This window comes from Myotis daubentonii, chromosome 6 (genome assembly GCF_963259705.1).
Source record: "Myotis daubentonii chromosome 6, mMyoDau2.1, whole genome shotgun sequence".
Classification (NCBI taxonomy): domain Eukaryota; kingdom Metazoa; phylum Chordata; class Mammalia; order Chiroptera; family Vespertilionidae; genus Myotis; species Myotis daubentonii.
Window position 1 is genome coordinate 80,545,777 of NC_081845.1, and position 27,567 is coordinate 80,573,343.

The following is a 27,567-nucleotide window of genomic DNA, read 5'->3' on the forward strand; positions in this document are numbered from 1 at the left end:
GAATAAATTTCAGGTATTTATGTTTTGATCTTATGTATAAGACTAACACAAGTCAAAATTTCACTGTGGCCAAACCCAAAATGTTGCATTCTAGTTCTTTTAATGAGAACGTGCAAAATGTGTATAAATAAGTTTGAACCATTCATTCACTCAGTCCACAAGTCTTTTAAAGTATCTACTCTGAATAGAGCACAGTTAAATTTTAAGTGAAGCACAAACTAAGATACAACTTTTGCTGAACTAACCATCTGCTATTTTTACCTATACTGCATCTTTTTTTTTGAGGAATTTTCTATCTCATAGAGCACTTAAACCTGGTATATTAACTTTCACAGACTAAAGATTCTATAAATAGCTATTAAATTAAATCATTAATATTCATTCTCATAACATAATTTAAAATGGATGACAAATGTAAAAAAATAACAAGAGTATAAGAAAGAAACTATAACTTTAAGAAAATGAGAAAGCCATGAAAATGATTACATCATTACTGATATTTAATTATTTTCTGGCTCATAGAGAACACACAAAGTTGTTTCTATATATGTAAGCCAATAGTGAGAGTTTGTCCAGCATTCAATATGTACTTTTTGAATTTAAGTGACTACCATTTGAGGGATTCTCAGCCATCAGGACCTCACTGCTCTCTTCTGTCTCTCCTGAAATGTATGTGCTCTACCCTTAATAATGCCTTTGAAATATGTAGATAAAGACTTTGTTTTTTTCTTTTTGATTACATAGCATCTGCCACCACTCCATATGTCTTTTCCAGATTGCCTTTGACAGAAAATGTCACAGAGATTTTATGTGTCAATATTTTTCTCAGATGCTACCAGTTTTATCCTTTCTATAGTCTATTTATTTAAAAATTAAACACATTTTTATAAAGGGATTATGTTGTGATTTCCAACCCTATTTTTCTTAGAAGTCTGGTCTTTCCTTCTAAAATACCAAGATTTACATGCTGTTAAAAACAACATTCAGCCCAGTAAACTTAAAAATCTAATTGGCCCTATTAAAAGATTCATGAATAGTGCAGTATTTCATCTAGCCACTAGAAGGGCACTTGATGGCTTGGACAAAATGGAATGCTTTTATAGGATGAAGGGTGGGGCCAGGGAGCTATTAGCAACAGAAAAGAAGGAATTGCTTTGAAGTCAAGAAATCTTTTTGGGGTGAAGAGACAAGCAAAGGTTATATCAAGCAGATTGCTTCTTCTTTCTGTGGGGAATGGATAGGACCCACATGACCTAATTAGTATTGACCAGAAAATGCCAACTGGTTGATTGATGTTGCATTTCTGGAGAAGTTTGAAATTGCAATTAGGCTAGGTGTTAAATCTAGGTTTTGTATCATAGGCTTCTAGCATAAGTGAAGCTATTTGCCACCCCCCTTTTTTTCTTAAATAATATCCATATTCAGTTTTACTTTCTTGTTTTCATTTCCCCAAAATTTTACATATCAGCAAGACTAGTTCCCTTGAAGGGTAAAGTTGGGATCATCAGAAATAAAAGAGATTGTTGAGTTAGCAATAGCCCTTTGTTGGCTATTGAAGGTTACACTGCTTTGATGAGATGTCTCAAATGAGAAAAAGGAGAACTCAATCGTCAGACTTAATACATTTCATTATAAAATTACATCTTTTTATAATTATTCATCTTATTCAAACAGGACTCATAATAAATACTTTCTATCTTCAAACTCTTATTATTGTCCTGCCACCTATTTTCCTTTTAGCTGCCAGGCTGAAAGAAATGAGTTAAAATTGCATGTAAATGTACTACTACAGATACCAAATTTAAAATACTCTGTTGGGGCCAGCTGGTGTGGCTCAGTGGTTGAGCATTGACTTACAAATCAGGAGGTCACAGTTCAATTCCCAGTCGTGGCATGTGACCATATTGTGGGCTTGATCCACAATAGGGGGTGTGCAGGAGGCAGCTGATGGATGATTCTCTCTCTTCATTGATGTTCTTATCTCTCCCTATCCCTTCCTCTTTGAAATCAATAAAATCTATATAATACTCTGTTGGGAAATAATGTGACTTGATGAATACACTGATAGTAAAAGTACAAATCAAAGAATAATAAGAGCTTTCTGTAAAATTAGATTTACAAAATGATGTCAAAAGTTGGTGCTCACATGTCAGTCTGGACATTCTTAATAACAAATGTCACCACTTAGAGATTAAATATTTTAAGTATCAAGATGCTTTATAAAGTTGCTTTAAAATAAAAGATTAAATTTTATTAGGTGGAAAAAAATTCAATGAGCTTTCAACATATAGAATTAACTATGCATCTCAATGTCATATATTTTGGTTTACATGCCAATCTATAATTTATTAATTGAAAGCAAGGCTCTTTTAGTTTCCATCAAAATGATGGTGTCTAGACTTAAAAGTATAATATTGAGGGGGAAAAATGTCCATAAGTAAGATAATATCATGTGCTGAAAGATCATGAGTAGAAAAGTACAAAACACTGGATTACAATCCTAGCTCAAGAATGCCATAGCTATGTGATCTTGGGTAACTATTAAACCTCTTTCTTCTTTCAAGCAACTTCACTGAAGAGTTGGTGTAAGAGTTACAGATAAAGCAGCTAGCTGAGTACCTGGCAGCCAAGATACAAAATGATAAATAATATCATATTCATCATTACTATCATAAAATTACTTTAAAAGTATGTGTTATTTCTCTACTAGAGGCCTGGTGCACAAATTCATGCATGGGTGGGGTCCCTCGGGTTGGCCTGTGGGGAATGGGCTCCAGCTCATGCCCCCAGGCTCACAGCACTAATTCTTGATATTTAACCCATAAATGGCACCACCCCCTCACTTGCTCCACCATCCCGCCTGTGAGGCAATTCGATTGGTGCCAGGCCCCCTTCCCGGCTCCCTCAGCATCTGGGAGCCAGGCGGCAGACCTGCCTCTTGCCGCCACTGCTGGTTGCTGTCTGTGGGGTGATGGGTTGGGAGCAGGCCACCTGCTGCCAGCGCCATGTCACCGATGCAAGCCAGGTTCCACACCACCCCCTGGTGGTCAGCACATGTCATAGCAAGCGGTTGAACTCTCAGTCAAACTCCTGGTCGAACAATTTGAATATTAGGCTTTTATTATATAGGACTAGTGTCCCAGTGCACAAAATTTGTGCATGGGGGGGGGTGCCCCTCAGCTCAGCCTGCACCCATGCAATGGCCACACCTATTCTAGCCACTGACTTGCTCTCAGGTGTGATTGGCAGATAAGCATCTTTCCACATCACCCAGACCTTACTGGGCATGGGTCTAAACCAGCCGTGGGCAAACTACGGCCCGCGGGCCGGATCCGGCCCATTTGAAATGAATAAAACTATTGAAAAAAAAAGACCATACCCTTTTATGTAATGATGTTTACTTTGAATTTATATTAGTTCATACAAACACTCCATCCATGCTTTTGTTCCGGCCCTCTGGTCCAGTTTAAGAACCCATTGTGGCCTTGAGTCAAAAAGTTTGCCCACTACTGGTCTAAACTGTCTTGTCTAGTTCCTTCCCCATTGATCTGGGGGAACAGAATTGGAGAATGCTAACTGCAGCTTCCTGGCAAAACTGTATAAATGGCATGCCTATATCATCTAGTCTCCCCTTGGTTCCTTTTCTGTTAAATAATAACCAGGTTATTTAACAGTATCAAAGGGACTGCATAAAATTATGAGTATAATGTCTTTCTGTCTGGCATAAACACCTTCATCATGTCAGATGTCCCCGCTGTCTATAAAGTCCCTGAAGAGGCAGTTTACATGTAACACAGGTGTTACATATAACCTCCTACTTTTGGTTTTTTACCTTTAGAATTAGATATAGTCATTCGCTTAAGAAGACAACAGAAGTAGTTCCTGCTTATGTGCTAGTGAGGAAAATAAAAGATAGGGGTGTATTCTAGCCTAAGTCAAGGTTAACAAGTTTTGTCTTCTATTACTCAAAGGATTGCCAAGTCTAGCTGGGAATATGACCTGTGTCATCGCCTTGCATTGGCTAAATCCTGAAAATAACCCATTCTGGGTCTAATATCTGAACAAATAGCACATTCTCATGATTTATGTTTGGCATATCTGCAAGTATTCATGAATACTGCTTGAAAAATAATTTATTCTTATAGGAATTTTTAGAATTAAAATCATTTCCTTAGTTATGGTTCTTATATACAGATATAATGTAATGAGCCAGGAAAATTTGTGGGCAAAGTAAGTTCTTAATTGGGTTGATCACATATTTGTAAAATATTAGCCATCCTAAATAATAAAACCCTAATATGCAAATTGACCAAACAGTAGAACAACCAGTCGCTATAACATGCACTGACCACCAGGGGGCAGACGCTCAATAAAGGAGCTGCCCCCTGGTGATCAGTGTGCTTCCACAGGGGGAATGCTGCTCAGCCAGAAGCCAGGCTCATGGCTGGCGAGCTCAGTGGAGTGGCAGGAGCCTCTCCCACCTATGCTGCAGGCGGGCAGTAAGGAGCGAGGGGTTCCAGACTGTGAGAGGGCCCAGGCCAGGCTGAGGGACACCCCCCCCCCCCACACACACACACATACAATGCATAATATTTTGTACACCAGGCCTCTAGTAATTTTATAATGTGCTCTTAAAAGTCAAAAGAGAAGGAAATACCAGAATTACAACTTTAATAAGAGGCAAGAGGAAAATTTTCTCAGGTATAACTGGATGTTATATAGAAAGTTTATCATTAATATTATAAATCAAAAGTGACTGCTTTGGTATTCTTCATTTAGACCCTGTATTTTTTAAAGGATATTCTGGTGGCATTTTGCTAATTATGAGTCATATTATAATTAAAACATGGTTCTTACAAAGAAAAGAAGGCAGAAAAAAACCCCTCTGATTTAATCAGTTCAGTTTTTCAGATTTTAACACCAGGAATATAAAATCTCATTACATTACATGAAAAGCTGAGTAATTTACAACTAACTGTACAAATAAAGACATATAAATGTCAGAATTATTTCTTTAAAAATCTGTCATTTGAGTACCATTTAAAAGTGAAAATTTTATAAAACTAAAATAGATTGTATAAAGCTTAAAGAAAATTTGGTTGAATTTCCCCCCTTAATTTAAGTGTTGATATAATTATGCTTATATTTGAGGTAAAATTAAGATTTATATCATGATAACCCTTTCTTGAAATCAAAACATGATTTTGTTGGTTGTAAATATTGAGTAAAAATAGAGCTCACCAAATATTCCAGCTACTGCCTCATATTCTGCGCTCCCCCCCCACCCCGACATTAGTGGGCATACAAGCATCTTTAACCATTAAACTGTGAGCAAACATAATATGAGTTATTTCTTGGCCTAAGAATATAAACAAACTAATTAGCAATACTTTGACTGTTTCTTCCAAAGCCACAGTGATTCAACAATTCACTTGTTGCAGTTAAGGTGCTTAAATATTGCCTTAGTCACTTTATGTGTAATTCATTTTGTATTCTCAGCTACCTTACGGAATAGTGTTATAAATTAGGAATTTTAGGATAAAATTTATTGTCACTGGCATGATGGACATCATGATTAAAATAATGTCTTGAGATCAAACAGAAAGCATTCTAGTCCTGTCTTTATAATTTACTTCTTATGTGATCTTGGCCAGGTTATCTAATATCTTACAATCTCAGATTGCTTTATCTAAAAAAGGAGAATGATTATAGCGCCTCCCTGTAGGATTGTAGTGGGAGTTAACATATTATAAACACTCAATAATAGAGAGCTATTTATCTTATATTGTTAAAAACCTGAGGGCTGTTTGAAATCTTTTAATCTTTTATATCCTGTTAATTTGGTCAAGACACAGGGGAAATCAGTTTTAAGATGGGGCATCTTTAAGTGACAGAATATCAGGTAAAATCAAGTTTCCCAGCAAGGCACAGCTAGAAATCCTTATTTGAATTACATAAATAGCATTCTTTCTTTGGTTCTTGTTGTTGTTGTTGTTGTTGTTGTTGTTGTTGTTGTTGTTCTTCTTCTTCTTCTTCTTCTTCTTCTTCTTCTTCTTCTTCTTCTTCTTCTTCTTCTTCTTCTTCTTCTTCTTCGTCTTCATCTTCGTCTTCTTCTTCCTCTTCTTAATGTGGGCAATACACTTTACTACTCTTGTCTATAACTAAAACATTGCAGAATTATCAATTCTGGGTCTCATACGAAATTTTTAGAAAATATTTGTTTTTATCCCTTTGTCCATTAAAAAGAAAAACATTTTGAGGAAGTAAAATAGAGGTGTGATAGGAGTTTCATTCTTAATATTCCTATGTTAAGATGTCAGGGAGTTTTTGAACAATATTTGTACCTAAGAATAAGAAGGTGGATAAAGGTGAGCTTTCTAAAATGACTAAGACTGCCACTTGTCTATGTAAATCTTTCATTTTTTAATTTCCTCAAGAATAAGATTCCAATATTTTAGCAATGAGTATTTTGATCTATTCTTGAAACCGAGTATGCCTTTCATTAAATTTAGTTTTAAATCCTAGTTCTAAAACTCATTTCCCCTCCCAACCCCCCCAGAGACCTAAACTTTCCCCGAGAGGATCAGCAACTCCCAAGGCAACAGAAAACAGTAGCCTGAACCTATAAATAACATCTTGACTTAAGTTATGTTTCTGCTCCTGAGCGCTAAGGTATAACAACCTCCTGGAGACTTTCCTGTGAGACCAGACAGAGGGATGTGGGGTCAGACCTCAGAAAAATCCTCACCTCCAAGCAACCAGCTCCCAGCACGACTCAACACCCTAGGGGGTCTTGGAATTTGTCCACTACACTCTGTAACCTACATTCCCTCAGTAAGTCAGGGCTTATCTGCCAATTCGGTATTCAACAATTTTTCTTTCTATTCTGCAAATTCCTGTTCATGCATTTCTTTGGGTCAGTGCATGAATCCACACAGACTAAAATAAATAAATAAATAAATAAATGAATAAATAAATAAATAAATATCCCAGTAACAATCTCTGTTGATTCTTCAGGCCCACTCCCCATCTTTTTTTCTAGCTAGATCCATATTTACATATCTCTCCTGTCACTACACTTGCCATTGTAGACCTGGGAATTATAGCAAATAATCCAAGTATGAATGGAGCCATTTTCAGGGATGAGTAAAGAAGTTGTTCAGAAAGTCAACCTCGATAGTCTATAGAGAGCAGTCCAGCAGAGACAAGCAGGCAGAAACCTGGAGAAAGAGCATTTAAGCGTTTGGATCTAGCCTTAAATGAAATTCGTAAGTATCCCATAGGAATTTCCATATACAGAAGACAAATAGGTCCTTTCATTTGCAACTCTACCTATTGATATAGAGTTTCATTTCTCTATTCCCCTACCCCCTACCCCCAGTGTCCTTAAGGCGGGGACTCTACACTTAGTGTGCATGAGAATCCCTACAGAAGCCTGTTAGTTACAGATTTGGGACTTTACTCTTAGAACATATGAGTGAACCATTTTAGGAAAACCCCCAGAAACATATACTTTTTTAGCCATTATCTCATGCGTTTCTTATACATCTGAAGATTTCCATACCTTAAGGAAAACCAGCTGTAAGGCTTAATAAATTATGTAATTTAGTAGTACTTAAAGAAAACATCAATAATAATGCCCTATGTGAAATATTAGTTCTCCTTCTTATTCCTGAAAGTATACACTCAGTAATATTTCCTTTACTCAATTAGATTATTGGAAATATGCAATCAATGACTGTATTTTTAGAGAGGCATACTTCTGATCAATAACCATTGGTTGTCTTTAGCTAACACTCAACACCAGTGCACACTAACAAATGGTCACTGAAATTAATGACTTCATTTTGTACCAGGTTCAGGACAGCTGTTCCAGAATCTTCTAAGGTGAACTTAGTCTTCTCACCGTTGATGGCTGTCGTGGCCTATGCCATCACACCACCTGCTCAGCAATCACTCCCAGCAGCTGTTGTTCTTGGCACCATCTGCCTGGCGATCTCTTCATCCATCTGTACTTCTCCTTGGCACTGCTCAAGTTACAGCACATTTCACTCTCCGCTCCTAAACAGAGGAATCCCCAAGTCATTCCTCCTTTTAGATTTAGGAAAGCCCTTTGTGGAAGATCCACAGGACTATCTTTCCCTTTTGTCTCCCACTTAAAAATTTTATACTATTAATGATTTCTTAAATTTGAGGGGAACTTGGTCTTGTTGGCCACAGCAGAAATACAGACCTCCACAAATGCAATTATAATGATAGTTGGTGTTCAGATGGTAATAATAATAATAATAACACTAATGACAATAAAATTATTTTATTTACTTATTTTTTATTTCAGTAAATGTTTAGGAAATGGTAGTGTATAAAGTGCCTTCACAAATATTGTCTTTATTGAAGCATTACCCATTAGAGATTTATTTCAGGATTTGCTAATGTTCATCCTAAAGGAAAGAAACCAAATACTTAAAATGAGTCACTAACAATTTACTTCTAAGTCACTCTTTTCTGGAAGTTAAAGCCCATATTGTCATGTAGGTTCTAGATTTTAAGATATCAAAGTACCAATACTAGTGCTGCACAATCCAGATAGGAAGGTCTCTCCCTTTTCCAGAGTTGAATTCAAATTCAAACAATTACTTTCGCTTTATTCTGTGCATGACAGATGTTTGGATTTCTTAGGGTCTAGAGAATTTTAGGTGGGTGAGCCCCAGTTTCCAGGCAAATTTAGAGGTGGATAGCCCTGCAATACAGAGAACTTTGCAGCATGAACACAATTTCACTGAGCAGTATAAAGAAACAATCAGCTTCAAATGGACTGATTTGGCAAGTTAATAGTTTGAATCTTGCCCTCAAGATGTTACAGCCATGATGTATGCAACTGCTTTTATAGATGTATCATTTTATAATTATGTTTTATATATAGATGCTGGTTTCTTCTTTTACTGTGTTTTAATATTTGTGTATTTTTTTTAAGTTTTGGTAGCCAACTTCTAGTGACATAATTTTTTTAAGATTTTGTTATGGGCCATGTCAGCTCTTGGTTCTTGAGTTTGGCAAAGAAAGAATGCAGAACCAAGAACTCTAGCACAAGAGGATGTTTATTTAGCTTACAAAACAAAAGTACGCTGGAAGAGAAGATTTGAGCAGGCTGTTCAGAGAGCTGCCTTGGTCTCATAGAAAGAAAGTCACAGAGGCAGACAAAGTAAGCCAGCTGGGCAGGGAGGACTCAGGAAACAAATTACAGAGGCAAAATGAGGGCCCTTGGAAACAGGGTCAGGGGGTGAGCCCAGGATGTGCTACCACTGATCACTGCTCCCGTGGTTGCAAGTCTCATGGGGACCCTTAAAGCTTAGAAAAAAGACAGAGGGCACAAGCATGCTCTAGCAGTTGTCGGCAAACTGCGGCTTGGCAAGACACGGCTCGTAAGCCACATGCGGCTCTTTGGCCCCTTGAGTGTGGCTCTTTCACAAAATACTGGTTCGTCCACAAAATACCGACTTCTGCGCATGGGCCACGAAGTTTCAATCGCACTGTACGTGCGTGCCCGCACATGGTATTTTATGGAAGAGCCACACTCAAGGGGCCAAAGAGCTGCATGTGGCTTGCGAACCGCAGTTTGCCGACCATGGCTCTAGAGAGAGAGCAGGCACTTTGTCTTAAGGCTTATGATCTGTTTTCTAAAGGCAGGGATTTTAGAGGATGCCTCAGGTGAGGATTTCAATAGAATACTCATAGGCTTTCCAGGGGTGTCCTTTAATATGCTGATCCATCAACATGAGCTATAGGGTCCGAGTCCTGGTTTCTACCAATTGGTTGGTGCAAAGTAAGGTGTCATTGGTCTTTGTATCTGGCCCAGATGCCAGCCATGGCATCGCTCCATCTGGTTTTGCTGCTTTTCTGGGCCTGGAGCTGAAACACAGCTGATGCCTAGATGTTATCTCTATAGTTTCCTCAAAACTCTGTCTCTGTGGTCAGCAGACCAGAGACTTTGTTCCTAAGATTATTTGAGGCTGATGAGAACCTCATTGTCCTGAGGGCTTAATGCTTACAGGAGTGTTGTGCGAGGGCGAAGGAGGCAGGTGAGTCAGGGTGCTGGGTGGGGCAAGTTTGAATCAGCTATTGTCTCAGTTTCCCTACCCCACTTGCCAAGGAGTTTTCCTGGCTTCTTACTATCTTGCTTCAGTTTTTTTTTACAGGCATCTATTTTAACAAACATGATATGCTTATGAGCACATTATTCTTCAGCCATCATCCAAGGGTTTTCTGGGATAGTTCCAATCAATTCTATCATGTTGTTATATCATATGTTAAACCAATGTGTCTTGGTTTTTGGTTTTAGAAAAAAAGCCATTGCAGATTATTTCTTACTACGCTAAGAAGCTTAAACATAAAAAGAACAATGTATGAAAATAAGAGAGGTGAGCCGAAGCAGCCAACTGGCACCCATGCTTGAGGCTCACATGCCAATCAAGTTATTCTTTGCTTTCCAACACTTCCCAATTTTTTAAAAAACACGTATTTGAGGCTGGATGGCAACTCTATAAGAAGACATCGATGACATAAATACAGACAGCATTGTGTTGGGTAGAGCAATGCCAGGAATTGACAGGACCAACAGTTAAACCAAAGCAATTAAGTTTCCACAAACACTTGACTTGGTGTTGAATCAACACTCTTCTTGATAAACAGCAGTGTGGCAAGCGTAACTGACAAATCATACATTTCCAATATATAAACCGCGCTGGTTTGACAAAGTAATGCAACCCTTCTCCAGCTTTCTTTTTACAGTAGGGGAGAAAGTAAGTTGCTCAGTAATTCGTGAGTTTTCCTTCAGTGATCATACAAAATTCTCTTTCTGAAAAATGCTTAATGATTTCTGGATGAGCTTGGCACGCTTCCAGCTTAATACCATCTTCCTCCAACAATATGCTGACGGCTATTGGTGATTGATTTTTAAATGACATTTAGTACAGCGATGCCACAGACCGCTTTCCAGGCATTCAGTAAGAGCACTTTGGCGAGGCCAGAAAACTCCGTCTCAAGAGCCTGCAACCTTTCTCTTGTTTTTTATTTTACACCCGCCACCTCAACACACAACACAAAATAACTCGTGAGTACACACTCTTTACCTTATTTTGTTTTGTTCTCTTGTTGATATTCAATTGGCCTTTCGCAGGAAAGATCTGAGGAAAATTTTTATTAAATAATAACAGCGTCTTTCTTCCAACGAACAAAGGCCTTATTCAAAATGGGAAAAAAAGATACAAGCAAGCCATGTAGACAGAGACATCACTATAAATGGCAATGCACTTGTAGACACAGACATTTGCCAAGTTTTCAGAATAATAAACTAAGTAAAGAAAAACCTTAATATACCTGGTTTTGAAGTGATTTTCTACTCTCACATATGGTTTCTGTCTGGGTAACAATATCCTTTGCTTTAAAAGTCTTATTTATTTATCATTGTCTAGTACAAATGACATCTAGAGTATTTAGTATTTTACTATTTGGTATGATATCCTTTTAGTATTTTCGGACTCTTCAAGGCAGTTAGTTGCTTCCACATCACTTCTGGACCAATTTATATGAGAATGTTCCCATCTTGCAGGTAGATTTCCTACAGAGCAAGAAGTTCCATAGGAAAATGGACTCTTTACCTTTTAATCCCCAGATTCTCTGGTATTTATGGTACAGTTTCCATAAATGCACTGTATGCATTATGTGCCAGGTACTAGATTACAAACTGCATGAGATTGTGGCTTATATGTTCGGTTATTGTATGGATCTGCAGTATCTAGAAGAGAGCTTGGTTCATATTAATACTGCAATAAATGTTTATGGAATGAATGCATGCCTGCATGTAATAGAGCTGATAAGCTGCCTCTCTCCTCTGGGACATGGGGTCACTATCCTTTTCAGAACTTTTGCTATCTGATCATGGCTCCACTGAACCATGTAGCTATTCTTTGCAGCTTGTCCCAAATATGGGCATTTAAAAGCAATGAGGTCCTTTAAAGACATTGCCTTGATTATAAACTGTAAATGCAACAACAATCATAATTCATAATCTTCAAAAGCCCTAAAGTTGCTCTGATTATTATGCTGCTTGGGTGACCAGGCCGGCAGAGGGGGGCAGTTGGGGGCAACCAGGTCGGCAGGGGGGCAGTAAGGGTTTTCCAGGCCAATGGGGCGGGGGGGCAGTTAGGGGCAAACAGGCCAGTGGCGGGAGGAGTGGGGGAAGTTAGGGCTGACCAGGCAGACATGCAGATTAGGAGCTAGCAGTCCAGGATTTTGAGAGGGATGTCCTATTGCTGGTTTAGGCCCGATCCTCAGGATATCCTCCAAGGGGTCCTGGATTAGAGAGAGTTCAGGCTGGGCTGAGAGGACCCCCCCCCCCCCCGCATGAATTTCATGCACTTGGCCTCTAGTTAACCATAAAGAAAGATTAAACTGGACACATTTAAATTAAGATCTTCGGTTTGACAAAAGATATAATTAAGAGAGTTCAAAAAGTAAACCACAGACTAAGAAAATATATTTGCAGTATATACATTGACAAATACTTCATATCAAGAACATATAGAGAATTTCTACAAATCAATAAGATACAATCAAATTAATTACAAAATGGGCAAAATATTTGACAGATATTTCACCAAAGATGGTAACCAAGTGGCTGGTAAACATATAGAAATGTATTCAATATCAGTAGTCATCATTAGACAAATACAAATTAAATATTGTGATATATACCATTACACAAACATAATGGATAAACTCTAAAATAAAATTTAAAAAAGACTGAGAATACTAAATATGGGTGAGGCTATGAAGATGGGAGAAAAAATATACAATTTTTTATAAATCATTTGGGAAAAGATTTGAGGGTATCTACTGAAGGAAAACATGTATACCATATGACCCAATGATCCTACCCTTGAATATATACTCAAAAAAAGTGAATAATAATATGTACAAAGACATATGCATAACATGTCATAGAAGTTTTATTCACTAATGTTCACTAATAGAATGGGTAAGTAAATTATATTGTTAATGTACAGCAGAATACTACATAGCTGTTAACAAAAATAAACTTCACATTCAACATGGATTCAAGCAAAAGAGAGTATTTATTAAAAATATATTTTTTATTTATATGAAGTTTCAAAACTGATAAAACTAACCCATTGTTATAGAAATCAAAATGGTTTTTACTCTAGAGAGTTACTGACTGAAAGGGGAAACCAGCGATTTTCTTGGCTGCTGAAACTGTTACATATATTGTTTTTGGTGGTAGTTACATGGGAATGTACATATTTACAAAGTTATCAATCTCTACACTTAATACTTATGTACTTTATTAAATGTAAGTTCTATCTTAGTAATTTTAAAAAATATATATTTTATTGATTTTTACGGAGAGGAAGAGAGAGGGATAGAGAGCTAGAAACATCGATGAGAGAGAAACATCGATCAGGTGCCTCCTGCACACCCCCCACTGGGGATGTGCCTGCAACCAAGGTACATGCCCTTGACTGGAATCGAACCTGTGACCCTTCAGTCCACAGGCCGACACTCTATCCACTGAGCCAAACCGGTCAGGGCTACCTTAGTAATTTTTTAATTGACAAACTCACTGAGGCAAAGAAGATAAAAAGATTGGCACTATATTCCTTATAAAGTCTATTCTTATGAAGTCTTTGGCTAAGACAAGGCTGGGACTGTTCTTCCTGTAGGTACTTTCTGAAACAGTCGCGGTCTAACCCTTTAATCTGTCAGAATGCATACCCAAGGGCAGTACTCAGTTTTCCTCAGTTTTTTTTTTTCTTTTCTCATTTTTGATCTTTCCTTCAACTAATTATAGCTTGCAAATATCCAAGTTCTGTTTATATATTAATGAAAATACATCCTGAAACAGCCATGTAAGGAAATAAATTTAAATACTGTGTCAAATTTCTAGTATTCTTATCTGAAAATATTTTTAAGAGTTTTGGCTTAAAATTGCCTATTGGGTGTAAAATAAGTGTAAGTGGGGATTGATACTAAAGCCAGTGAGGTGATGATAACTCTGCTGCTTCTGAAATACTCTGTTCAGAAAAGCTGCCTTTGACCCTGGGCAGTAGCTCAGTTGATTAGAGCATCATCCTGATATGCCAAGGTTATGGGTTCCATCTCCAGTCAGGGCACATGCCAAGGTCAGCCTACAAATGTATAGAAAGTAGAACAGTAGGTTGACACCTCTCTCTCTCTCTCTCTCTCTCTCTCTCTCTCTCTCTCTCTCTTCCTCTCTTTCTCTCTCCCCCTCCCCCTCTCCCTCTCTCAAATCAATAAATAAAATTAAAAAGAAGAAAAGCTGCCTTTATCTCAGTACAAGTACCTATAATGTCTAGGTTAAAATGACCTACTTAGGCCCTAGATTTGCAGACCTCCAGGTAATGGAGAACCATTTGGACTTTTCTGGAGGCCTGGCCCAAACCCTGCCCTTATTCTCTAGGGAATAAGCCGCTGTCTGGGTCCCTGGAATCTCAACCTTGGACCCACTTGTTTTTCCACCCCCACAACATCTCTATGTCTGCCTCTTCATTACTTCTGCAGGATTGCTATTTGCCTCAATCTCTGCCTGTTCCCTACCATATTTTCATCCCTCAGGCCCCACCTTTTGACTCTGTGTCTGAGAACTGTCTGAGTGAGAGTCCAAAACCTGCACTTTCATAACAGTTCTGAGCCAATGATGACAGCTTCAGAATGACCTGGACTCAATCCTCATTCTAAAATGCTTAACGTACTACTGATGCCCAAGCATTAACCTTTATCTTCATGGTTTGACTCAGTTGCTCCAGGTAGATATTGGAACTTCACATAAACAATGTATTCATAGCATTACTTACAGAGAAAAATATTAACAGCCTAAAATCAAACTTTAGCCAATATTTTATTAAGTATAGTATAAGTCATTTGCATAATCAAAATAATGCTCATAATAAATTATGATAGAAGTTCTGGGGGAAAGTAGTAAACAATATTTTGTAAAAATTATGTATTTATATGTAAATCTAAGCAGTAAATTTGTCCATAAGGGGAAAAAAAAGACTTAAAAGACAAAATCTTTAAATTGTCAATACCAATACATAATTTCACAATTATGATGTGAAATAAATAATATTTTTGGTACATCTTAAACCACTTATAACAGGCTTTTTGAGGTATAATTAAGGTCCACTTTAGTGTATACCATAAAACATCATAACAAAATAATGAGCATACACACCACCCCCAAAACACTTCCCTCAGAAAATGCAACAACAGAAATTACAGACAGCCTCATCATAGAACCTAACTTAAATAATAACACCTTATAAATATATAAATGTATATACAAATAAGTACACATATATGTTGCTATAAATGAAAAAAAAATATATATATAATCAACCTACTATATTTAAGTAGCTCTTTTTTATATTTTCTTCAATTAACTTAGGGGGGAAATTATGTTTTTTACTGCATTTTTTTGAGAGTTAAGTAATAAAATAGAATGCCTATTTCATCATCTATGTCACTATATTACTATAAATCTTGGGGTTTGAAGATATGTGACATTTTGGAGGGATAAAGAGAGGAAAGGAAAGAAAAAGAGGACTAAAGAACAATAAAGGCAAGATTGTTTCCATGTGCATGTTCCCTGATGTAATTTACAAAATTCCCATGATATTGAACATGTTTGTGTGCAGGGGAAACATAATCTATTTTTTGGAAGTTTTTCTCAAAATGAGAATAAAATTGTTGGCCTTCCGCCCCCCCCCCCCCCCCCCCTTATCACTTAGCAGGATGGAGTAAAAAATAAACTTGGCAAATTGTTAAAAAAAAAAAAAAGGTGCCAACCAAATTTAATAACCTATACTTATTCATATCCTAAAGCAACCTCTGTTGAATATAAATAAAGAAGAGGGAAAACTAATTCTGATTTTCCTGACTCACAATGACAATAATCAGATGTTACAGAATATCTCTAAATCATGTACATAATTTACTGGTAACCGGTAAGGCAACAGAGAATTCAAATCTAATCTTTTTGTGTTTTTATATTAATTTCCTGTTGCTACTTTAACAAATTGCTAGAAACTTAGTGTCGTAAAATAACACTAATTTCTTACCATACAGTTCTGGAGGCCAGAGTTCCAAATGGGCCTGGCTGAGCTAAAATTGGGATTCATCAGGGAGGGTCCAGGCAGGATCCATGTCCATTCCTTTTCCTACTGCCAGAGGGAGCCCTTATTCTTTGGTGACGGTCCCTTCCTCCATCTTTGAAGTCAGCAGTGACTGGTCAAGTCTTTCTCATGATTTATTGTTGACACTGCCTCCCTCTTCCACATTTACGTATCTTCCTGATCACATTGAACTCACATGGATAATCCAGGATACTCTCCTTGTTTTAAAATCAGCGGATTAGCAATTTGAATTCCACCTGCTTAATTCTCTCATGTCACATAATATAACATATTCAACAGTTCCAGGAATTAAGACATTAAATCTATTATTCTTCCAACCACAGTTCTGTCTTTACCTCTTGATCCCAATGACTAACATATTAAACCTTTCAATAGTCCTGCTGGTTTCTTTTTTCTGGAAATGCAAATATATGTAAAAGTGGTTTAAAAAAAGTCTTATTATGCAACTTTATCTCAGGAGTTGACAGTAATCTAAAATTATGTTACTTTTCTTTCCAGGATAAAAATGAAACACTTCTTATTTTTGGCTGCTGCTGCTGGATTTCTGCCTGGTTTGATTATAAGAATATGTGGGGTTTGTATATTTCATAATTATTTTCCAGAAGAAACAGATCTAGCCCTGTAGTACACTCACTTTGTTACAGGCACTATGTGAGGATGTTATGTCTGCTATTCACCTAGTTCTCACCATCGCCCTATTAGGCAAATACTATTCTTTTATTTTGTTTTGTTAATCCTCACCAAGGATATTTTTTTCCCATTGCTTTTTAGACAGAGTGGAAGGGAGGAGAGAGAGAGACAAAGAGAAACATCGATGTGAGAGAGACATATTGACTGGTTGCCTTCTGCCGGTTCCTTGACCAGGGCCTGGGATTAAATCTGCAACCCAGGTATGTACCCTTGACAGGGAATTGAACCTGAGACTCTTCAGTGCACAGGCCCAGGCTCCAACCACTGACCCATACTGTCCAGAGCAGCAAGTAGCAAGTACTATTCTTAATCCCTCATTACAGAGAGAGGTTAAGTCATGCAGCCAAGGTCAGATAACTAGGACATGCAGAGCTTGTAAGTGCCCCTAAGTAATCTGATTCCACGGGCCCATGCCTGTGTTATTATAGTCCCTCTGGGCAATTCAAAAAAGCTGAGAATGTAGGGCAAGAATTACTTATTTATCCATGTATTTTCCATGACTAAATAGGGAAAAATACTGTTCTGTTGACCCAGAAAAGGTAACTATTCCATTAATATCCAAACTGAGCTATCTGGTTTGTAACTATAACAAGATTGTAACACATTAAAAGAAACTATGAAATTAATGATGCCAAGAGCAAAGTGAGCAGAGTCAGGAGCAATTAGTGATGGAGTGAATATATAAGGCCTGAATCTCACTACTTATTGTAAACAAGAACTTCAACAATCAAAGACAGAAACAAAATGCTCAATGGTATAATTAGGAAGAAGTCCCATATATGTTGTGCTCACCCACTAATGTGTACCTCTAAATACCTCAATGATATGAAGAAAACATGACTTTTTAATGTTCCCCAAATTAGTTTTATTATAAGCTGAAGTCAATAGCTTCAGTATAGAAAATGGTTTTTATATTTTTATATGCTAGATAGGATAAATCAGATGTGTAATATAAATAAGCTGCTCTTTATTGCAATGAATGATAACCTAAAATATTAAGGATATTTATTTTTCTTCTTGGTGAGTTTCAGATAAAAGGTAAACAATTTTTTAAAAGTCACAAATTGTGGATTATGGCTGATTTGAATCTTATATTAAATATATTTTTATTGATTTCAGAGAGGAAGGGAGATAGAAACATTAATGAGAGAATGATTGCTCAGATGTCTCCTGCACGCCCCCTAGTGGGGATCAAGCCCACAACCTGGGTATATAACCTGACCAGGAATGGAATCATGACCTCCTGGATCATAGATTGCCACTCAACAACTTAGCCACAGCAGCCCGGGCTTGAATCCTACTTTAAACTTACAGATGCAAACATTAATGTTTTATCATATGAATAAAACAAACATGTAAGTGGTTTTTATCTGGGAAGCAAAGAGAACACGTGGAGGTGTGGTGGGGAATGAGCCAAGGAAGCAAAGTCAGTCAGTAAAAGGTTTGCTACCAAGATTATTGTGGTTCATACGCCCAATAACAAGTGCTTCAATGTGGTCCAAAGTACCAATTATAAAGTTCAAAAATCCCCACCACAGGCTATTGCACTATTCTATAGACTTGTATAATATCATACTGACATTCAGAAATCCTCAGAACTAGCACTGAAGATATGGAAAGTAACACATAGAGATAACAAATTGTAAAATGCTGCTTATCGTTATTTATTCAATATAAACTATGAATTAAAATTGTGTATAGGTCTGCACATAACACACTGTACTTGAAAAATTGCACTTTGAAGAAGTAAGACTAATTAATCATTTTCTGGTAACAGGTAAATGCAGGTAAAGTTTCATATGATTCAGTCCTTACTGACTCACTAGCTGTCCAAAAAGAAATTATTGATTTACATAACACCATCAGGAGAGCAGTGGATCCACCAGCCAGCAACATGCTGAAAATGGTAAGATTAATTAAAAAGTAATAGCAATGATGAAAATAATAGCAATGGTGCTTCCTGAGTTTTTATTATGTTCTATTCACTTTCAATATGCTGCAAGTCAGGTCTTCACAAGCAAACCTATGGCCTAGCAGAAGAGAGGCTCAGAGAAGTTAAGCAATTTCCCCAAATCCTACAGTTAGTAAATGACAGAGCAACAATTCCAACTCAGACAGCCTGGCTTCATTCATACTGTGCCCCTGGGACAGTTCTCTCAAACTCGAGTGTGCCTAAGGATCGCCTGAAGAACTCAGTACAGCACAGGTCCCTGAGCCCCGCTCTCTGAGACCTTGATTTAGGAGGTCTGGGGTGGAGCCCAGGCCAAGTTCCCAGCTGATGCTGACGCTGCCAGTCAGTGTTGTCAGTATAACAATCTTTGCCTACAAGTTATTGAGGTCTTTCATAGCTGTCGTCAATGGTAGGACACTCTTCTGAGAATAAAGATGTCCAGATTCTAAGCCGGGTGATGCTATCAGGTAAACAAAATACTGACAAATCTATTTTCCAGTTCCCTTGCATCTCATGAAAAGAGAGAGAGAGAAATTGTCTTTCCACTAGAAACCAAAAGCTATCTCAGGCATTGTTATACTGTGAGTGCTACCACTGACACGCCTATTGTGCTAACCACTGACAGGTACTCTTCTAGAACCTATTATGTTAATTCATTGAATTCAATAATTCTGTGGTTAGATACTATCATTTCCATTTTACAAATGATTAATTTGAATCTCAGAGAAATGAGGTAGCTTCTCCAGTCATCAGTACTGCATCAGTAGAGTCGACTGCAAAGGGCCAGCTCCAGGCACCCGCTCTTAATTAGATACTTCCCTTAGGATGAACATGATCCAAACTCCTTGGTTTCCAGATGAGCAAATAAGTGTAGCAAGGAGGTTATAGAGTAAATAGAAAATATGGCCACTACTATATTTTATTATTGTGGATTAAGGTTTATATAATGGAAACAGACTATAAGAATGGCTGTATTCTCGTGCTAACTGCAAAGGTGTGAGAGAGCAACAAGATGACAAATTAGGCGCACCAGTAAAGCTGGGTAACATTTTAAAGGGAATATGGGAATCGAGCTGTTCCATAAACAATTCACAGGATCTGGATAGAAAGAAACTGATAGAATTACAGACAGTATGGCTGAAGTACCCATCACCACTGCCAGCCAGGGATTAAAAAAAAAGTTTCTGTATAATGGGTAAGGACCTGATTAAACAGAACCACTTGTCGAAACCAGAATTCATGACTTTGGTGCAATAACCATAAACACTCACTTGCTATTTTAATCAGGGATGTACTCGTATCACAAAAACAGAGTATCTTGCCAACATAATGTCCTACAGAGCATCCTCAAAGAGGTCTGAACAACAGACTCTGTGTAATGAATGCTGCCGTTAATTTACACAATAAGCTAGGCTGACTCTGAGATGGAAATTATCATGCAGCATATTTATTCGGGGAACAACCTCCAGATGTACACTTACCTATGGAGGGAGAGCGAGCAGCATCATTGGGCAAACGGAGGAATGGGATTGTGACACAGTCCGAGCAGAGGCCTTAGCTAGTCCCATGGGAAACTATCCAACTAGGACACAACCCTGCTGAGCTGTCCTGAGTTGGAAGGAAATGTCCTAGAAGTTACAGATGCCATGTGTGCGAGCTGTTGGATATGGGAAGGGATTATGCTCATGGATAAGGAGAACTTTAGGGAGCACAGGCAATAATAGAGTTGTCTGTGGGCAGGATTCTCAGCTTAAGAGGAAATAAAAGCTTCAGTTCACAAGGGGACCTGGGTAGTGCATCACAGTACGTATGACAAGCAATCTGTGAGTAAAAATGAGACAATATACATATAGAATTGGGTACTGATCCTGGCATGAAGTATTAGCTATAAATTTTATTATACACAATTGTATAGGAAATATGTGACACTATACTTGCTTCTAATCACAGCCACTATTTATTGAACGTGTAACATAAGATTTATCACATCACAATGGTATTGCATCAATTATCATATTAAAATTTTTAAACAAACTATTTGGTATAAAGTATGGATTACATTTTACAAAGGAAGAAACTGAGATTCCAACAGACTAAATAATATATACTAATGAGTGATGGGAAGGATTTCTAACCCTGGTATGTTTTCAAGAAGTATTTACTTAACCTCTTTAATGCTTCTGAGAGAGAAGCTACATCTGAAATGTGTTATCAAATTTTGATTTTGAAAGCATAAAGGCTAAAAGAATGAATTGAAAGTTTTGTCTTTCTCTTTCAACTAGACTATTTAAAGCAGTATAATTATTTAAATTATCTTCAATTATTTAAATTGAGTATATTTCTGGCCTTGGATTCTTAATAACAATAAATTGGAATCTTATTATGGAAATGTTAAGATTATGTGTTTGTATTTTACTCTGCTGCTGTAGAGTTGGAATAACGAAGCTGCAAACAATGCCAGAGAATTGGCAAAGCATTGTGACGTGGTACAGAGCAACGCACTGAAGAGAAGAATTGCAAGTAGGTGTATGCCTATGACTCACCTTTGTGTTCACAAGTCCTCAGGGATTGCTAAGACACCTGGAAAGTCATGCCATCTGTGTTTACATTTGCCCCATAAATGACAGTGAATTGTAGCCCGCTGTTTATAATAATACTATTTCATTATTATTAATTATTTAATTTGGATTTTCAATGTTCAGATTCTAATTATCATAAGGAGAGAATAAAAGCTCTCAGTGTTACAGAATAGTTGAGTGATGGACACCGTCTAGCTATCTACTCTATGCGGTTATTTCAGCTACCCACAATATCACCATACCCTAAGCTTTGGAACACTAGTACAGTTGAGAAGTTATATTCAACTCTACTGAGCTTCCCAGAAGAACAATTGTAGGTGTTCATATATGAGTCTATCTCATGGCATTTATAATAGGTCAGTCACTGTTAGTTTCCAGGAAAGCCAATGCTACTTCCTATGAATGCAGAGATTAATAATATTTATATTTGTTTATCACAAAATATTAAAAAATACTAGTGAAACCTCCATATTTGTCCAATATTGTTGAGCAGTGAATTAGCAATGCAAGTCTTTCCTTCCCCAGAGAGATGCAGATCACTCCTGAATGCCATATTTGATTAGAACTCACCTCACAAGTGGTATGGCTAAGTGAGTAAGTGCTTATTTCAAGGACTTTACATGATTCATACTTTTGTGTGGCTCCTTTTAAACCATGGGCCCTGTTACAACTCATAGTCTGCTCTAACTGATTTCACCCTTCTTATCAGCTTGGAGGCGACAAAGACTGAAATGTTGATTGATTTGATTTCTAAGCCTCACACATCATCTTCTGCTGTCAATGTCTCACCAGACCTGAGCACCAGAAGGGTACTCATCCAAGAGGGAGAAGATTGCCAGCAGAGAAATCACTGAGCTCACCTCCTCTTATAAGATATTGCTTGGATAGCCAGCAAATCATTTACAAAGTAAAAATAAGGAAGTCATTCTTCTAAAGTACTTTCAAAATTTTAGATTATGACCCAACCCTTTTCCCTTCTTTCAGATACTTTTTGTGGAGAAAATATGTATTTGACTCCTTATCCTATCACATGGACAGAGGTGATTGGAATCTGGCACAATGAATCTAAAAATTTTGAGTATGGTGTCTGGTCATCAACAGAGGATGAGCAAACAGTTGATCATTACACTCAGGTAACTTGTGAACTGGCAAATATACACATTGCTTAAGTGACTATGATCATGTGTGAAAAATAGGTGACTGATAACCAAGGGCAATCATTCTACCCACTTTTTTCAAACTTATACTTGACCTACTGAATTCCTCTTATAAGTTGCAACTCAAGGAAATGTGAGGATTTTTCCTTCTTTACATAATTTATTTTCTGGGAAGTGAAAAATAAATATTAATATACCAATGTAATTTATAAGCTATATTTTTAAAGAATGAAAATAATTGTAACAATATAGAGAATCCCCTTCTTTCCAGTTTATTTTTATTGTGGTAAAATAATCTACATATATAAAAGCCTAATACATTAAGGGTCCCATAGTCAGTCAACTGTTTAGTCAACCGCTTGACCAGTCTCTATGATGTGCACTGACCATTAGGGGGCAGACGCTCTGACCAGTAGGTTAGCTTGCTGCTGGGGTCTGGCTTATCGGGACTGGGCGAGACAAGCTGGACACTCCCTGGAGCCCTCCTGCAGACCCTCCCCGGCTGGCCAACCTCCTACAGTCTCTCCCTGGCAGGCTGTCCCTGATTGGCCCTGATGGGGACTGGGTGAGAAGGCCCCCGTGGGCCATGATTGGGACTGGGCAAGATGGGCCAGACACGCCCTGGAGCCAACCTCTCACAGTCCTTTCCCAGCCTCTAAAATATTTCTTCTAATTAATTTCTTTTCAATGTGTATGAATTTGTGCACCAGGCCTCTAGTATACATATATATTATTAAAATTGTCATTTTAAAATTGTGTACCATTAATGTTCACTGTCATTAACTACATTCAAATTATTTTTCAACTATCACCCCTATCCATCTCCAGAATTTTTCATCTTCCCAAACTAAAACTCAGTACCTATTATATAATAACTTACCATATCTCCCTCTCTCCTTCCTCTGGCAGCCACCAGTATATTTTCTGTCTCTTTAAATTTGACAGCTCTAGATACCTCACATAGTTAGAATCATACAATACTTGTCTTTTAATGTCTGCCTTATTTCATTTATCATAACATGCTTAATCCATGTTCATTCATGTTATAGCATGTGTTTCAACCTATTAAGGCTGTACATTATATGTACATACCACCTGCTGTTTATCCATTCATCCATCAATAGATAATTAGGTTGTTTCAACCTTTTGGCTATTGAGAATAATGTTGCGAAAAATATTGGTATACAGATATCGGTTCATATCCTGTTTTCAGTTATTTTGGGGAATATACCTGGATGTAGAATTGATGGATCATATGGTAATTCTATGTTTAATAAGTTAAGGAACTGCCATACTGTCTTCCATAGCAGCTTTATATTTTTACATTCCTGACAGCAAAATTTCCAATTTCTTCACATCCATACTGTATTGGCCTGCTTGGGCTGCCATAACAAGACATTTCAGGCTGGGTGGATTAAACAACACAAAATTATTATCTCACATTTCTGGAAGCTTTAAGTCTGTGAACATCTGGAGTTTAGTCAGTTTCTGTGAGAGCTCTCTTCCTGGCTTATATGTGGCCATCTTCTCACTATGTTGTCACATGGTCTTTCTTCTGTGCATACCTGGAGAGAGGTAGGGGTGGGGAGAAGGTGCTCTCTGGTGCCTTTTATTATAACGACACTAATCCTATATATAATAAAAGGCTAATATGGAAATTGTACCTTCGGGAGTTCGACCAACGAGGAGTTCTACTACTCGCTATGGTGTGCACTGACCACCATGGAGTGGCATGGAACAAAGGAAAGCCCTGCCTGCCAGCTGAAGGAAGGCCCCAGCTGACAGCCAAAAGGCCTTGATCAGCCCTGATTGCTGGCTAGGCCTAGGGTCCCTACCCATGCATGGATTTCATCCACCAGGCCTCTAGTTCTATTATATCATGGCCCCACCCTTCGGACCCCATTTAACCTAAATTAATTCCTTAGAGGCTTCTCCAAATAGAGCCATACTTCTGGATTAAAGCTTCGGAATATGAATATTGAGGAGATGTAACATTCAATACCTAACACATACACTTTTTATCCTATATAATAAAAGGCTAGTATGCAAATCGATGGAATGGCAGAACAACCAGTTGCTATGATGTGCACTGACCACCAGAGGGCAGGCGCTTGATGCAGGAGCTGACTCCTGGTGGTCAGTGCGCTCCCACAGGGGGAGCGCTGCTCAGCCAGAAGCCGGGCTCACTGCTGGCAAGCACAGCAGCTGTGGTTGCCAGGCTCATGGCTGGCAAGCACAGCAGGTGTGGTGGGAGCCTCTCCCCCTCCACAGTTGTGCTAAGGATGTATGGGGAGCAGGCCTAAGCCATCAGTCAGACATCCCCCGAGGGCTCCCAGACTGCACTGTGAGAGGGTGCAGGCTGGACTGAGTGAACCCTTGAATGCACAAATTTCATTCACCGGCCTCTAGTATTTTATGTTATTTTTTTGTTAGTGCTGGTTTTTGTTTATTTGATATATTAAAGAAAATACAGGTCTGAAGTGGTATTTCACTGTGGCATGGTTGTGCATTTCTCTAATGATTGGTGATGTCGAGCACCTTTTCATGTGCTTGCCAGACATTTGTATATCTTCTTTGAAGGAATGTCTACTCAAATCCTTTGCTTATTTAATCAGTTTTGTTTGTTTGTTTTTTAGTTATAAGATACCTACCCTTTATCAAGTTTATAGTTTATAAATATAAATTTCTATTGTATGAGTTGCATATTTACCCTGATGATGGTATCTTATTTATGATCCAAATTTTTATAGTCTAATTTATCCCTTTTTTTCTTGCCTGTGCTTTTAGTTCCATTTCAAGAAATTATTGCCAAATTCTATTTCATGAAGTTTTTACCTTTTGTTACTTTCTAAGACATTTATAGTTTCCACATTTATATATAGGTCATTGATCCATTCTGGGTTATTTTTTTTCATGTGGTGTAAGGTAGGGTTGAACTTTGTTTACTTCCATGTGGATATTTGTTTTCCCAACATTATTTGTGGTAAGCCTTTTCTTTACCCATTGAATAATCTTGGCACCCTGTTGGAAAACATTTAACCATTTATGTTAGGGTTTATTTGTGAGGTCTCTATTCTATTTTATAGGTGTATATGTCTATCATTATGCCAGAACCACAGTTTTATTACTGTAGCTTTTACTAAGGTTTGGAATCAAAAAGTGTATGACCTCCAACTTTGTTCTGCTTTAGGATGATTTTTTTCTGTGAAAAGAAAATGTATTGGGATTCTGACAGAAAATGCATTAAATCTGTAGAATGCTTAGAGTAATGTTATTATGTTAAAAATATGAAGTCCTCCAGCCCATGAACATTGGATAGCTTTCTTATCATTTCAGTCTTCTTTAATATCTACCAGCTATGTTTTCTAGTTCTCAGTATACAAATCTTTCACCAACTTAGGTTTATTTATACCAGGGTGGACAAAAGTAAGTTTATAATTGTAAGTATGCAAAACACAGTTTATTCTGATATTATTTATTCATTGTAGCATTCTTTATTATGGTTATTAACTTGCTTTTGCTGACCCCTGTAAATATTGTATTTTTTGGTGCTATTTTAAATAAAATTATTCTCTTAATTTTTTTCAGAGTGTTTACTGCAGGTTTATGAAAACACAATTGATTTTCCTGTACTAATGTTGTATTCTGAAGATTTTCTGAATTTTTTTATCAATTGTAATGATTTTTTTTGTGGCATTGTCAGGGTTTCCTACATATAAAATTATGTCATCTATACAGATAATTTTACTCTTTCCTTTCCTAATTGGATTTTTTTTCTTGTCTAGTTGCTCTGGCTAGAATTTCTAGCACCTTGTTTCATAGAAGTTGCAAAAGTCAGCACTCTTTTTTTTGTGGCTGATCTTGGAGAATAATTCCACCTTTCCCATTGATTATGATGTTAGCAGAGAGATTTACATATGTGGCTTTTACGATGTTATAATAGTTTTTTCTTACCAGTTTTGTTGAACACTTTGTATAATGAGATGTTGAATTTTATAAAATGCTTGTTTCAATTTATGTAATCATGTGTCCTTTTCTTATCATTGTATTCATGTTTTAGTCTGCATTGATTTATTTTTATGTGTTAAACCATCCTTGTTTTGGAGGAATAAATCCTACTTTGTCACAGTGTATAATTCTTTTTTTAATTCTATTTTAATTTTTACAATATGCAAAATAAATCTATTACAAGATTGTAGATACAAAATAATTAGCCATTTATATACAATAAACATTAGTATTTTTTAAAAAATGATTTTAAATATAATAATGTTACTTTTAATATGATTCTGATTTTAATTTGTTGAGTTTTACATTGTTCATATGGGATATTGGATTGTAGTTTACTTTCTTCTTTAAATTGATTTTAGAGAGAGAGAAAGGGAAATGGAGAGAGAGAAGAGAGAGAGAGAGAGAGAGAGAGAGAGAGAGAGAGAGAGAGAGAGAGAGAGAGAATGTTTATGTGAAAAAGAAACATTGATCAGTTGACTCCAGTGTGCATCCTTGCCGGGGAACAAACCTGCCACCTGGGTATGTGCTTTTACCGGCTGACAGAGAATCAAACCTGTGACCCTTCAGTGCACAAGACGATGGTCAAACAACTGAGCCACACTGGCCAAGGCTGTAGCTTACTCTTTTTTGTAGTGTCTGTGTCAGTCTCCAGTATTAGAATAAAACTGGTTTTATAGTAATTGTTAAAAAGTATTTTTTCATCTTGAAACTTTTAGATCACTTTAAAAATTATTGATATTCATTATTCTTTCAATATTTGGTATAATTCACCAGTGAAGTGATCAGAGGCAGATCTTTTTTTATTTTATTAAAGCTTTTGTATTGCAATTTCTCTGTTTGAAGAATCACCTCTTAGAAACATTGGTTTTCTCTATTGCTTTTATCTTCTTTGTTTATCTTTACTCTGATATTTATTATGTAATTTATTTGCTCATTCTATTTTCCCT

At 37.2% G+C, this 27,567-nt stretch overlaps 1 protein-coding gene across 1 annotated transcript in view; it reads left to right on the forward strand.

The window, feature by feature from the left end:
• The first annotated feature begins 7,911 nt into the window (after window positions 1-7,911).
• CRISP1 (cysteine rich secretory protein 1) overlaps window positions 7,912-27,567 on the forward strand; it is a 28,165-nt gene continuing 8,509 nt past the window's right edge. The window contains exons 1-5 of the mRNA XM_059702248.1: window positions 7,912-8,024; window positions 16,731-16,801; window positions 18,710-18,828; window positions 21,303-21,393; window positions 22,437-22,585. Coding sequence (XP_059558231.1) covers window positions 7,912-8,024; window positions 16,731-16,801; window positions 18,710-18,828; window positions 21,303-21,393; window positions 22,437-22,585 — 543 coding nt within the window. The remainder of the gene's footprint in view (window positions 8,025-16,730; window positions 16,802-18,709; window positions 18,829-21,302; window positions 21,394-22,436; window positions 22,586-27,567) is intronic.